The sequence below is a fragment of the Anas platyrhynchos genome, chromosome 3 (genome assembly GCF_047663525.1).
Source record: "Anas platyrhynchos isolate ZD024472 breed Pekin duck chromosome 3, IASCAAS_PekinDuck_T2T, whole genome shotgun sequence".
NCBI lineage: Eukaryota > Metazoa > Chordata > Aves > Anseriformes > Anatidae > Anas > Anas platyrhynchos.
This window is the reverse complement of record NC_092589.1, coordinates 4,924,904-4,938,368: the sequence shown is the minus strand read 5'-3', so window position 1 is coordinate 4,938,368 and position 13,465 is coordinate 4,924,904. Positions and strand designations below refer to the sequence as shown.

The following is a 13,465-nucleotide window of genomic DNA, read 5'->3' as shown; positions in this document are numbered from 1 at the left end:
ACCCCTGTGCAGAACAGGGCACTCTTTGATGGAGGGAACTAACCACGAGCCTTTCTTCTCGAGCCAGCGGACAGCACTGTATTTTCAGCCCATGCTGTTGATACAGACAGTCACGAACCAACACTGCTGCAGCACGAAGAGTGGCTCGAGGGAGGGGCAGCTCATCCGGCAGCCCTGACAGAGGGGGAGAAGGAAGCACACTGCTTGCTGCCTGACTTGCCACCTCCCCACGGCACGCAGGGATAGACAAGGAGAGAAAAAAACATCCACAACTGCCCCAAGGACACCTGCAGCCACCTCTCGACGCCTGGAGAAGACACAGCTCCCCTGTCCACTGAGCACGGCTCCATCCCTGCACCAAAGGAGACCTCAGCAAATGCAGCCGCCTCGTCCTGCACCAGCCTTTTATCCCAGAGGCAAGTGGTTTCCTGGGGAAGTACATCCTTCCTGCTGCAGAACTGCCAGCCCGCTTCAATCACCACCTGATTTTCAAAGCTTTTTTTCCAATTTCCCCAGCCCTCAATTTCCCTGTTAGCTTGCAAAAAACGAAAAAAGGAAAAAAAAAATAAAATACAAGCTGTATTTGTTAGCTTCTTTCAAACAGGCAGGAGGAAGGGAAAACAAAAGTGATAAAGTGCAGCGTGGTGCTCTGCTGAAGGACTAACGCACCAAGCAAATCAGCAACGATTTTTCTAGGGAACAACCCCGTCAGCTTTAAAATGCTGTGGTTATTCATGGCAAGCCCTGTTCTCAGACCACTGCAGGAACCTCCCCTTGTGCATGCTGCCACCCAAATCCACGTGTCCTCGTGGCACACCCCAAGCTCCGACTGCCAAGGGGCCGAAAGGGACCTGTGAATTTAAAGCAGGGACGACACTACATGAAAGCACAGGGTGGAGGGATGCCGTTGATTTACTTTCAGCAAATATTTGATGACGTGATTAGTTCAGTGGGTGTAATTACCCTTTGGTTGAAGGATTCTCTGTTCTTCTACACGCTGCTAAAGGGAGGAGATAACCGGCATCGGACTGTGCGTGACACAGATCTTACACACGCACAAAAACACTAACCAAGCGGTTCCCAACTTTTAATTAGATTCATAGCTAAAACCAGGCCATGCAGAGGGAAAATCAAAAATACAGATCTCAGCAAAAAGGGGTTTGAAAGATTTGGAAATGTAGGTTGAAATAAAACGTAATACTCTAACAGAAGGGGGAAGAAAAAGGGAAAGCATTGGAAATGCTTAAAAATAAACCAGTGTGTGCCTAAGGGTCATGCCTGCTGTTTCACACTTAAATACACAAGGACTGGAAAAGGCTAGCAAGGACGCAGGAAGGAAAACAAGAAAAAAGAAAAAGTGCCTGAAGCAACGCTGGAAAAGGAGCTGCAACACAAGGGGATGGAAAAGCACCAAGAGTCGTATCAGGAAGAAAGAGGAAGCAGAGGCAGAAACGTGCCCGTGAAAGGGAGCAGAGCAGCTCAGCTCCAGCCTGCACCACCCCTGCCCTGTGGCTGCGGATGTCCCCCTGCGCGTTCAGCATCCTGCGGGCAGCCTCCAGCCCCACGGACCCACACGGCTTCTTTGCTCAAGAGGCCATGTGCTGGCGGTACTTCTCCCCTTCATTAAGAGGTCCTGCTAAATTACTAGGACGAGGAGTTTGCCGAGGGAAAACATCTCAACTTTCCATCTCTACCTCGTGCTCCCTCCTCCCATGAAGCAAATACAAACTGAAGCAATTTAAGCTGGGTGGCTTGCCAAGAATACCTTCTGCAAATGCATTCACTGTCATTATATGACAGATGTCCACATTTCCGTAACGTTTCAGCTGAGCTTATCAGCCCTGAAATACTATCCCTCAGAAAACCCAGGACTATCTTCAGCTAATTGCCATGTGGATGCCAGATCCCAGTCTCCCTTCCACCAGCGTAAGGCAGGGATAGCAGCTACGCACCACGTGCGGTCTGGAAGGCCTCTCCTGGTTTCAGTTATCTGGAATTATTTGCCCTGGTAACTCAGCTCTAGCACAGCCCAGGGAGCTGTAACTGGGATCTGAATCCATTGTTTGGTCCTTACGTATTTTCTTAATTATCGCTGGGTATCTTCATTACAATGTGCTCCGCAGCCTGTTCTGGCTGCAGCACCAGCCATACCATCGTGCAGCTTTTTGGGTGTCAGCAGCCAAACAGCATCGCTGGGGCTTTGTGTCCATTTTGAGGCAGCCGCAGAGCCCTGGGCTGCAAGGAGCCGTTCCTGCCCTACTGCCAGGGGGCACTACTCTGGCCTGAAACTCGTCCAGCAGAACAGACACATCGCTCAAATCCTGCTGCCCCTACACGCTGCTACCCACACCAGTGCTTGAGAAGCACCAGTGCGAGCTGCGTGCTCTGCCCCTTGTCTCCCACCTTGGCATTCTCACCAGAAGACCCAGCTGTGTGCCATAAATCTTGGAAAGGATCTGTTTTATTGCACAAAAAAAAACTATTTGTGGCCAGAAACCAAAAGGGTCTGGATCACATCTTGTTATAAGCTATCTGGGAGGGAGGAAAAGAAAGGAAGAGAAGACAAGAACAGCTAACGGCTGCCCTCCCCAACTGAGCTCACCTACATCCATCTGTGGCTCCTCACAACTGCTAACCCATGTTTCTATGCTATAAACCAGAACAACTCTGCAGCACGGGAAGACAAATTGACAGGCTTAAGTGAGTATGTGCACTTTATACCCTTCCTGTTACCTGATTAAACTAAAATACTGGCTGAGAGGTGGTGCTGCACCTCCCCGGACAAGGAAGTCCTTCAGTAGGGCAGAGCCAGCAGAGTTCCCATTCGAACGGTGATGGCACCACTTAAAACCATTTCCTCTGGAGACGTTCTTGCCACTAAATACTAATAAAACCTTTACACTAGAGGTCTGTGGGGTTTTGAAAAGAGAACTCATATGTATGGGTTGAGAGAAGCAAAGCAACATACAGGAAAAAAGAACCACGGTGAAGTGCAGATGGAAGGAGAGGTTTACCCGAAGTAAGTGTGCCGGTGCATTTTCATGGGTGACATGAGCAGAAAGGGGGGAAAAGAAAGGACACAAAGGAGAGAGGAGAGAAGAAAAGCATAGCACAGGCTAGGAGCTGCCCCCCAGCAGCCCTGCACCTCCCGCAGCCCCTCAACACCACCGCTGGTGCTGTGCTGACAGCCGGCAGCACCCTTACCGGTGACACTGAGAGGCACCGCGCTGTGGCTGCGTAAGAGCTGTGCCAAAAACCTTCTCCAGTTGTGCAACTCGCCGCCTATTCTCAGCTTTGATTTGTCAAAGCGCTCGGTTTGGCCTGAAGCCTAACGGGCTCCCAGTCCTCCCATTCAGTGGAGCAGAAGCAGTGCCAGGGGCTTTGGTGTTCCCACCCTGTGTCCCTGCCTCCGTGGCGGGGCCGACGAGCCGATAGCTGGTCGGGGTGGTGGGCACAGGGACGGCAGAGCCCCAGAAGGAACTCATGCACAGGTAATGCTGCCATAATGGAGAGCCAGGGCAGAATAAGCCTGATGTCTGTGGGCCTTCCTCTCCCCAGAGCAATGCCTTTCTTCAGGAGGAACAGGGAGTGAGGTGTGCCCATGCCACTCGTTATTCCTCAAAACAAGTGTCTGGAGATGTCAGGAAACTTCAGCACTCTACCTCAGATGCTGGTGCCAACAAAACCAAAACCAAACAGGACAAACTCCAGCCTGTGTATCTAAACCAAAAAGCAGTCTGCGAGCCTTGGCCACCCGCTTCTTCCCCCGTGAAACCCCACAACAATCATTTTGTGTTTCAGTTTTCATGGGCTATTTCACTATTTTCACAAGCCCTGTTTTCTGGTTTTGGCATCCCATCTAAGGTTTTCAATGAACTCAACATCCACAGCGTGGGTGTCCCAGTCTCTGGCAAGATCGGGTAACACATTTCACGGGGCTCCACCTGAGCACCTCAAACCCTAGGCAAATAGAACACGAGGTCACTTGTAAAAAATGTTGCCCACAGAGAAATGTTCTGCACAATTTATCCCCCATTGCTGTCCCAGACCTAAACCAAGGCTCAATGCTATTTTTCATGCGAGTTTGTTGACATTTGCCCCGAACACCTTTTTTGACAAGAAAATAATATTCTTTATCACAGGATTAGCCTTTGCCTTTCAACTGACGACTGTCTAGGTGTTAATGGTAGACACTCAGCTATTCTTTCTGTCCTTCTTTTCCAGATCAGCAAACGAGGGCGCAGAGAAGTTACATAAATAGCTTGTGGTTGCATAGCAAGTCAAGAGCAAAACCAGAGCTGTAGAGGCCCTTCCAATTGTCATACTACAGGCAAGAAGAAAAGTTGACTTAAAATTTGCCCAAGGGAAGGAACTGGTTAACCCAGCTGAAATCTCCCTAATGGACTGGCATTTGGGCTGATACACATCGATAAATCTGAATCCATAGATTCACTTTTGTCTTGAATTTTACATTCAGATGACAGTACTTCAAGTTCAATAAAAAGCACTTGTGTTCTTCAGACCAGTACCTTCATTTAAATTAGTGTTTGATTTAAACAACATGCAACTTTTTTCTTCCAGTGGGCAACTTCATTTGTAGACTTTATGGATTTTCATAGGGATTACTTAATGAAATACGGTAGAAATACGCACTGTTATGTATGCATAAAGATATATATAAAAGTGTCTTTGATTCACTCTTACAGAACTTCTACATTTTTATTTTTAAAAACATACCGGGAAAACGTTTAACTTCAGATTTGCTTATTTATCTGATTTAATTTCAGTCTTGTGTTTATATATCTAATATATTCTCCAAAATATTGCTAATATAACTCAATTATTATTAAAACATTTGTTTTTTACAGCAAAATATTTTGGTTAACTATAAAAAACCACTGGATATTTTAAATAACAAGAAGATCTTGCAATAAAACCAGAATGTAAGGGCCCAGATCACTGTAATTTTCAACCCTTAAATTAATTTTCAGCTATAAGTAGTGGCTTCTAGTGAATTTTTCTTAGCAAGGTATCAACACCTGCAAAGAAGAAAAATGAATGAAAGTATTGTCACAGTCTTCAATAAATACACCCCTCAGTCACAAGCGAGATGAACAAGAGATGTGAGTGCCTTTGATTCCCCACAGGCTCAGCCTGAGTGTTCAAATGCAGTAACGTTAAATGACCCGTGATACTGGTTTCATCCCAAGCACGCAGACTCAGGCATTGCTGTCTAGCTGCCAGCTACTGTTCCCACCAGCAGAAGTCACCCACCTGGGGCAGCATGCGATTTTCCTCCTCCAGCTGTCTTACTCTTGCCTCCAGCTGCCTAACATAGGACAAGGTTGATTCTAAAATCAAAAAGAAAAAAACTCGTATTATCCACATAGATCGGCTTGTGCATCCTGGTGTCAGAGCCTGCACTGCATTGCCTCGTACGTACAGCAGATTCCCTCTCAGATACCTGCTAATTTTCACCTCTGCTCCTCTTGAGAGCAGTGTAAATAATCCTGCCCTCTGTTCACTGGAAACCTCACTGACCTGCATCAGGAAATTTGGTCACCACAGTGAGTGACTTCCCTTGGATACAAGTATTGGAAGATCATCTCAGTGTTCCCTTCAGCAGCCTTATTTCCCTCTTGACAATGAGTCACACTTAGTCTGCTTCTTCCCAAGAGCAGGTCCATGATCCATCCCTAGAAGCAGCTGAGAGCTTTCTCACCATTCATTTCTTGCATTACACAGAGTTCCTACTATTAAAATGCTGCACCTAAAAGAAATACATGCCTGAGAAAGTAACACGTGCTGCCTGTAAGAGATCTCTCCTCAGTCCAGAAGCACTGCTGTGACTCTCCCACCTCCTTGCCCACGGCTGGCAGCCCACCATGCACTCACGCCTGATCCGAGGAGCCCCCCAGCCTCTCCGAGATGTCCGTTCTCTTGATGTATTTGTGCTCACAGCATTGTGCAAACAGTAAAATTGTACCACTGATGACCAGTGCTGTGGAACCCACAGCTATTGGGGCACCACTGTCCCTTGCTACGAAGCTGCACAGAGCAGAGCTGCCATCTGGTTCAAACTGACGGAGGAATTTGGGCACCGCTTCCCTCCGGTGCCTAAATCACCGTGCCAGCCTGCCCATAAAGTTAAAGCAGGGAAATGAGGCCTCATTTACTGCTCTTACAAGGCCGCAGTAAGCTAAAATATGCACGCCCAGATAGTGCACGGGAATTTACACAGCAGGAAAACAACATGGGAATTTGTCGAAAATGATTAATACACGGCAAGGCACTGGACTAAAAAAAAAAAAAAAAAAAAAAAGCACTGTATAACAAAAGGCAGGGGTAATCTGAGGCTCTGCTGCAGAAGGATTTCCATAGCTGGTGCTGGGTACATCTCCGGAGAGCCACTAAGCCCAGTTTGGATGAGCACTTAGAAGACGAAGAGCTTATTCAATTAACTCCATACGACAGGGTCCCTCCCACCAAATCCGCCTCCTTCCCAGCAGCAGCACTTCAGGGAGGAGCTGCAGAAGCTCCCTCGCTATTAGGGCCATTAGCAAAGGCAACAGCTCCCAGCACGTCTCATCTCTTCTCGCTGCTCTTTTCCACAGAAGATGGCTCCCGTGGAGCCACCTTTTTTGGGGGGGAGGTGGGGGGCTGAATTAGGTGCTCTCTGTGGCACGAGCCATCTCTAAACCCACCAGTTACATGGCTGCTGCCAAGGTAGCTTGGGCCTGGGCTTCATGCTCAAGCCCAGCTTCCCAGCTGTGCCCACCAGCCCTCTTCACACAAGTCCCCACCTCACCTCTTAGGTTTTTTGTCATTTTCTGTTACCATTTATCCGCCCTCGTACAGCACAAAGCTCTCAGCAAAGCCTGCCTCGGTTTTGTTTCTTCACATGTGTGGTGCGGTCTAGAGCTGAGGCCTCTCCCTGCTCCTCAAGTGACAGCGCTGCCAGGTCACAACGTCACTGCCAGCTCGTACCAGCTGGGGATGGGGTCCAAAATCTCCTCACTTGTTAACCCTTCTAAAACATGAAACATGTATTGAAATCTTTTGTAACCTGATTAAAACTGAAAATTAGGTCAGCTCTGAGAGGCTTGATCTAGCAAATCCTTATTTATGTGAGTATTCTTGACACAAACCAAATGCATATATATTTCAGTAGCTGTTAATATATTTATGCTGTGATGCTATGAGCTTATAGGAAGAACTAAGCAGAAAAGGCAGCCAAGGACATAAGAGACGGATGAATTGAAAATACAGTGAAACACTGTCACCACTGAAGGCAAGAACAAAGTTTCCAAAAAAGAAATGTTGCCTCTTAGAAGTATTTACAAGAAGGACTATATGATCCAAATTCGGAATCAGCCTGGAGACCAACAAGGAGCAATAAAGAGCAAATCTTAAAGCTGCCATCCAGGAAACGGTTACCTGCTGCCACTCCCATCGTCATTCCAGGCAAATTTCCATGGGACAATTAAGCTAATCAAAACTGAAGCAGAATAAACTGGTGATAGCAACACTTCAGCAGGAATACGTATCTGAGCTGAAAACAAAGGTCTCCCAAGGGGAGAAGAGTACAGAACTTAGCATCACGTCCATAACAGTAATGTTATTTTACAATAAAGCATTTAATAAAGTGCTACAAAGTGCCAGGCATTCACTGCTCTGAAACATAACCTGCACAAACAAGATGATTTTTAGCTGATGCCATTAGTCATAAAGCTTTTGTTGTACCATTCCCCAAACAGATTTACCCAACATTGCTCGTTTTCACAGAATTGCAAGCACACAAAGGCCCTGCCTTATCTGCAGATCGCGCCCCGAGCCGTAGGCATGCTTGCAGATCCTTACAGATACACCTCCACACACGTGTGCTGAGTTTCTTCTGCCCACAACACAAGCAGCGAGGAACAGCGTATGCATTAACAGCATCCAAGCCCAACTATCATGTTTCTGAGTGATGGCACAGAAGCTGTCAACTACGTGGAGATCGAACACATCTTCATCAAAACCAACAAACAACTAACTTGGGCCAACATCTACACCAGACCTGACCACAGGCACACGATGCTGCAGTAGCCAAATGACCAGTTTCACCTCCTGTGGGCTCCCTGGTTATTATTTCTGCTCTTTCCCATCTCCCTTTGCTAGGCACTTCTACAGAAGCAGCAATTTTAAATAATCCCCACACTTATGAATGGATTCCTACCAAGCAAACTTCCCTACTTTAGCTTCCCGTGCTCTGAGTGTAACTGAAAACGTGCTCGTTGGCCAGTGCTTCACTCCCGGGCTGAAACTAAAACTCCTTCCAAAGGACTGCACAGACGGTAATATCTTGCTTTTAGGAAAATTCAGCGACAATCTGCCCTTTCTCCATATCCATCACTCTAACAGCTTATTAGAGAACATCAATATTTACGTAGCTGATCTCTTTTTCTGTTGACAGCCACACTCTGGAAGCCAGTAGATATTTTTAGGTTATGTCAAATCTTATCAAACCCTTCTGACGCTGCCAAGGGCATGTTTGTGCCTTGGCTTTGCCCATTTTTGCGCGCCTGCGCCTGCTCTCAATCTATCAAGTCATTCGTAACATTCTTTAAGCTAGATTATCCTCTGCTATTTTAGAGTGGTTGAGGATGTCACACGGAACTCTCGGTTTCTAAGGACGCTTTTTTTTCTTTCCCCCTGGGTTTGGGTATTTTGTTGGCTTTTGTTTTTTCCCCTATTAAGGAGAACGACAAAAGTGCTGATCCCTTGAGCAGTGCTCACACAGTCAGATGTTGGGGTACGCCGAGTTACAGAGGCAGAATGCTACCAGCTCAACCAGGCTGCCTTACCAGGGTGCCTACTGCTAACCACCAGTGCTGCCGAATTAGCCGCCAGTTCTGTATCTTCTCACACAGTCCTGATAGCCCAGCTGGGGAAAGTGCTGCAGGGCTGCGAGCAGCACGCCCGGTAGCTGAAAGGATAACCGAGCCGTTCATTTTTCTGCTGTTTATGTGGAGCTGCGTACAACAGATAACAAAAGAGCATGATGGTTATTATGCCACCTCCTGCTTCTGTCTATTGCAAACCAAACAGTACATGACAAACCCGAATTATAAAACATACTGATGTAAGTGAACAGCCAGCAGGCTTTGGCTCTCCCATATTCCCTGTGCCCACATCTGACCCAGAGGAGCAGCAGCACATTCCCTGCACAGCCAGGACCACAGCAGGGCCCAAGCCCCCAGCATTGCTGGCTCCGTCCTTGTCACCCCGTGGCTCCTGCACCGGGCACCCGCATGCCCTGGGGCCGAGCTGCGAGCCCTGCGCTCGCGGCTGGTCTAAGGGAGAGGGCGAGGAGCTGCTGGGCCCACAATCAATCAACATCACTTGTCCAGCTTAGGGCATCTTCACATTAGCACCTTCAACTTTGGAGACGAGTGGTAATACAGTGGATAAGCAAACCACACAACCCATAGAAAACAGAGAAAATCCTCTGAGCTGACAAGACCTGGAGGCTGGAGGTACTGGGAGAGAAGAGCCCTGGAGAAGCAGCAGCCGGTCCTTACATCTTCATGGCCAGAAAATGGAAAAATATGATTTCACGAGGACGCAAACACCGTCTCGCTTCTGTTAACGTCAAGATCTTCTGCTTCAACTGGCTCAGCTAATTTGGTATTCATGCTCCTAAAGGAGGTCACCAGAATCCGGGGAGCTGTCACATCCCGATACGCGTATTTTAAACACACACGGTATAAACGAGTGAAGCTGCCAACAATTTGCCTCAGCAAAGAATTCAGCACGTTATGTATGGGGATACTTTGATGTCTGGCAATGCAGGTTCGGTTCAGGTAGACTCAGCTTCGACACAGAAAGTCGTTTGCTGTTGCTGCCCCTGCCCTGTGTTGGCAGTTGCACATCAGATCAGGGTTTGGTCGTTCAGATCCACACCCGGCATCCTGCGATGAAAACAAAATAATCTTTCAACAAATGGAAGATGAAAAACCAGGCTGCGCAAGGGCCGTTGTCAACCCTCCTGTGATTAACTGGCAGCTCCGTACATTTCTGAAAGGGTTTCCATGCTAACTGGGGAGCAGATTCAACGACACGTGAAGTATCTCCCTGTCCTATAATTCCTAGTCGTCTGATTTAATTACTTCAGCATTAATATTCATGACTGAAACTTGTTATTACTGCAATCCATCCCCTTTCAGCTACTTTCAATGTGAGGAAAACCCCGCTAATGGCTTTACCCTAACTCACCTTTCCTCCACCTGCGTTTCTCAGTGGCTGAAGCTGCTCCACGTCCACACCAGCAGCGTCCAGCCTCCAGCACTGGCACACGGCAACTTCTGAAGGTCACTTTTAGCCCTGTCTGCTCCGATTTGCTGTTGTGGTTGCACACTCAACGGGGATGTTACGTAAGATGAGTGCTGGAGAACTTCTTATGAAAGAGCAGCAGAATTCCCCTGCAGCCTGGCAGTGTTAGGACCAGTGCTGCCACACGGACAGGGAGAAGGCAGCCTGGGCAAACTGTTCTGAAGCTCCCCGAAAGTTTCATGCCAGCAAACAGAGCGGTGTGAACACTGGGACAAGGTTTGCGTTTCTCACAACCACTGCTGTCTGAAATTCTCCCAAGCCATGCTGAGACTTCCTGCGATTATGGATCCAGCCCTTCCCCGCTCCTCCCTGTAATTCAAACTACAGCTCACTACGCTTAGCTCACTCACTGAGGATTTCGGGACAGAATCCTTGCAAATTGAAAAACACATTTGTGCTAATTCACACAGCCTAGGTGCAGTACTACCCCCCCACCTCGTTTCGTTGTGTGCCGTGTTTCCCCGTTTCAGGGCACACTACACTCAGGTGTGCTAATTATGATATCTCTGCACCAGCTATTTTTACCCAGATTTCACATGAAGGTAGCGTTTCCTGATTTGCAGCAGCTTTTAATCACAGATGACCTATTTACTGCAATAAGCAAATACTCCCCGTTGCCTTGAGGCAGCCCTGGCCATGCCTTTAATGATTCCTCGATGCTGCCTGACTCAGAGCATCGGGGCGTTCGCTGTATCCAGCGGGTCGGGGCCGAGCAGGCTGTGGTGCAGGCACGTCCCACATCAGGCACAGGCTTTGCTTTGCTGCGGCAGCACCGAGGGATTTGCTCTTGCCAAAGGCACCTGAGGAACACCCCTAAGGTCACCCAAATGCTGTCTGTGACAGGGCTACTGAAAATAAGGGGTTGGCTCCCACTTAAGAACTTTGCTGATTTAGTTTTGCATTTGTTGGAGGTTTTGTTGCATGTTGAGCTTTGGGGTGCATCAAAGCTTGCAGCTGAATCCATTTCCAAGAAAGCTCCAGTTAGAAAAACTCCCCCAGAGGATTCAGCTGCGGGAACAACTAAAAATGACATCAAACATCAGACATCAAACGTCTCTAAAGCTATCCATAGCACTCTAGCTAACAGCTGGATAATGCCGTCACGCTAATGGTCTGCTGTAATGCTAGCCTTGGTTTGTTGTTTTTTTTTGGAAACTAGAGGTGACAACGACAAAGCTTTTCTCCCTGGCCAGCCTGAGATCCTGTTAGCTCCACTTCAGCCTGTGCTAAATGCATTTGCCGTGTTATTGATGAAAACTGAGAAAAATCAAATCCATTATGCTATTACTAAAACTTTTCCCACCGGCTGTTAGCTTGCTCTCACATCGATCTCGTGTGTTTGCGGCCGGTGGGCACACAGACAATGAGGGAAAATCCAAAGTTTCCCAGCAACAGCCATGCCTGGGCAAAAGGCAGAGGCCCCGGGGGTCGCAGCGCCCGAGGCGCTGAATACGTGTGCTGAAGGACCCTCAGCATCCCCGCAGCTCTCCACAGACGCTCACGGGCACCCTCCTGAGGGCAGAGAATTTGATTTTTCAGGCCCCAAGTCACCAGAGGTCAAAGAAATACAGAATGGAGAAAAGTCAGCTTGGCGAGGAACGTTAGCACTGACACAATAAGCTCTGGTTAATAAATTGCATTGGCTTCCGCTTGCAGACCTGTGATGGAGGCCAAAACTGAAAACTGTGTCAGCAGAAATTCCAAATCAGGTCAAACCTGGGGATCCTTTTTATGCTCATCCACTTCAGTCAGGAGGTGGTTATCCAACCCCTACACTCCCTCTTCACAGGTAACTATCTGTGTGATTCAAAACCTAATTCAAATGATGTCCACGAGAGAGCAAAACCAGGAACTACACAGCCCTAATACAACCATTTATCAAACTTTTTGTGGCTTCTTCTACTTTGAAGCATTATAAACCACTCCTGTGCTGCTAGAATCCAGACGGCACAAAGGCTTTGGTAATGCAGCACGCCGGGCAGAGTAGCATTTCCATTTAGCAGGCGCAGGAGGGATAATAACTGTCCCAGGCAAATGAAGAAATCGATTCTGTAACCAATGTCAGAGAGGAGAAGGAAGAGGAAGGAAGCAGCACGCACAGTGCCAAGACACTAAATTTAGACCAGCTCTTCCTGCTGCTCTGCCCGTCCCCGAGGACACAGAGCCTTCGTATCCCACATCGCAGCTCACCCAACCTGAGCGCAGAGTCAAAGTACGCGACCCAACTGACAAGCAAGCTTACGCTAGCAAAGTTCTGCACAAACACCCCAAAAATATGTCAAGCTGCATGAATTAACCAGGCAAGCTAAGGGACTAATAGCCCCAATACTCCTACTATTTACTTCGTCTCCAAACTACACGAAAAAAGTAGAAATATAAGAAATATAAATGCTTCTGCCCTTTGATCTCAGCCAGTGCTGAAGCAGCAGAACAGAAGCTCTCTCTCCCACCCGCAGCTTGCAGATACCCACGGCAAGCATTACGGTCCTTCGTTAAGAAAACCAAGTCCGTATGTAGTCTGTATGCCATAAAGGGGAGAAGGAATTCAACATGCTTACAGAAAGCCTTCACTTTATTTGGAACAGAAGACCTCAGATTTTTGTCACCATATTGTGGTGGTGAAATGAACATGTCCCAGTACTTCACAAATGAGGAGGGACATCATCATTATAATGCTAAGGTGCATCACTGTTCACATACACATACAAGATAAATAAATGTATTTGGTAAATAGTGATTAACTGCAGAGATGCTCCTCTGCAACGCTGGAAGCCCTGACTTCGATTCTCAATTGCAGAACGGAGAAGGAAAAAAGAAAACGTACTATTTGTGCTTATTGCCAGAGCTGTAAACATTTCCAAGAATGCCTTCCTAGCTGTGTTAAAAGCTCTGCCAATAGACAATTTCAGCTCGGAATAGTGAGTCAGACTTTCTAATGAGCGCTACAGCCAGCCCTGAACCTCAGGGCCGCCTCAGCCTCCTGCCCATGAGGGATGGCACCCCGGGGCCTGAGGCTACGCACAGCACCCACTGCAGGCACAGCAGGGCCAGGATCTGATCCTCAGCAACCCAGTGCTGGTCCTCAGCCAAT

The 13,465-nt window shown here is 47.7% G+C and overlaps 1 protein-coding gene across 6 annotated transcripts in view; it reads right to left on the bottom strand.

Moving 5' to 3' along the window:
- Window positions 1-13,465, bottom strand: part of CCDC85A (coiled-coil domain containing 85A) — a 185,526-nt gene that overhangs the window by 9,992 nt on the left and 162,069 nt on the right. For 4 of the 6 annotated variants that reach the window (XM_072035092.1, XM_027453256.3, XM_021271949.4 and 1 more), the window contains one exon: window positions 5,275-5,351. The exons of 1 other annotated variant lie outside the window; for it this stretch is intronic. In XM_072035092.1, coding sequence (XP_071891193.1) covers window positions 5,275-5,351 — 77 coding nt within the window. Of the gene's footprint in view, window positions 1-5,006; window positions 5,040-5,274; window positions 5,352-13,465 lie in introns of those variants that run through there. One more of the 6 variants, XM_072035093.1, reaches the window with a different exon arrangement.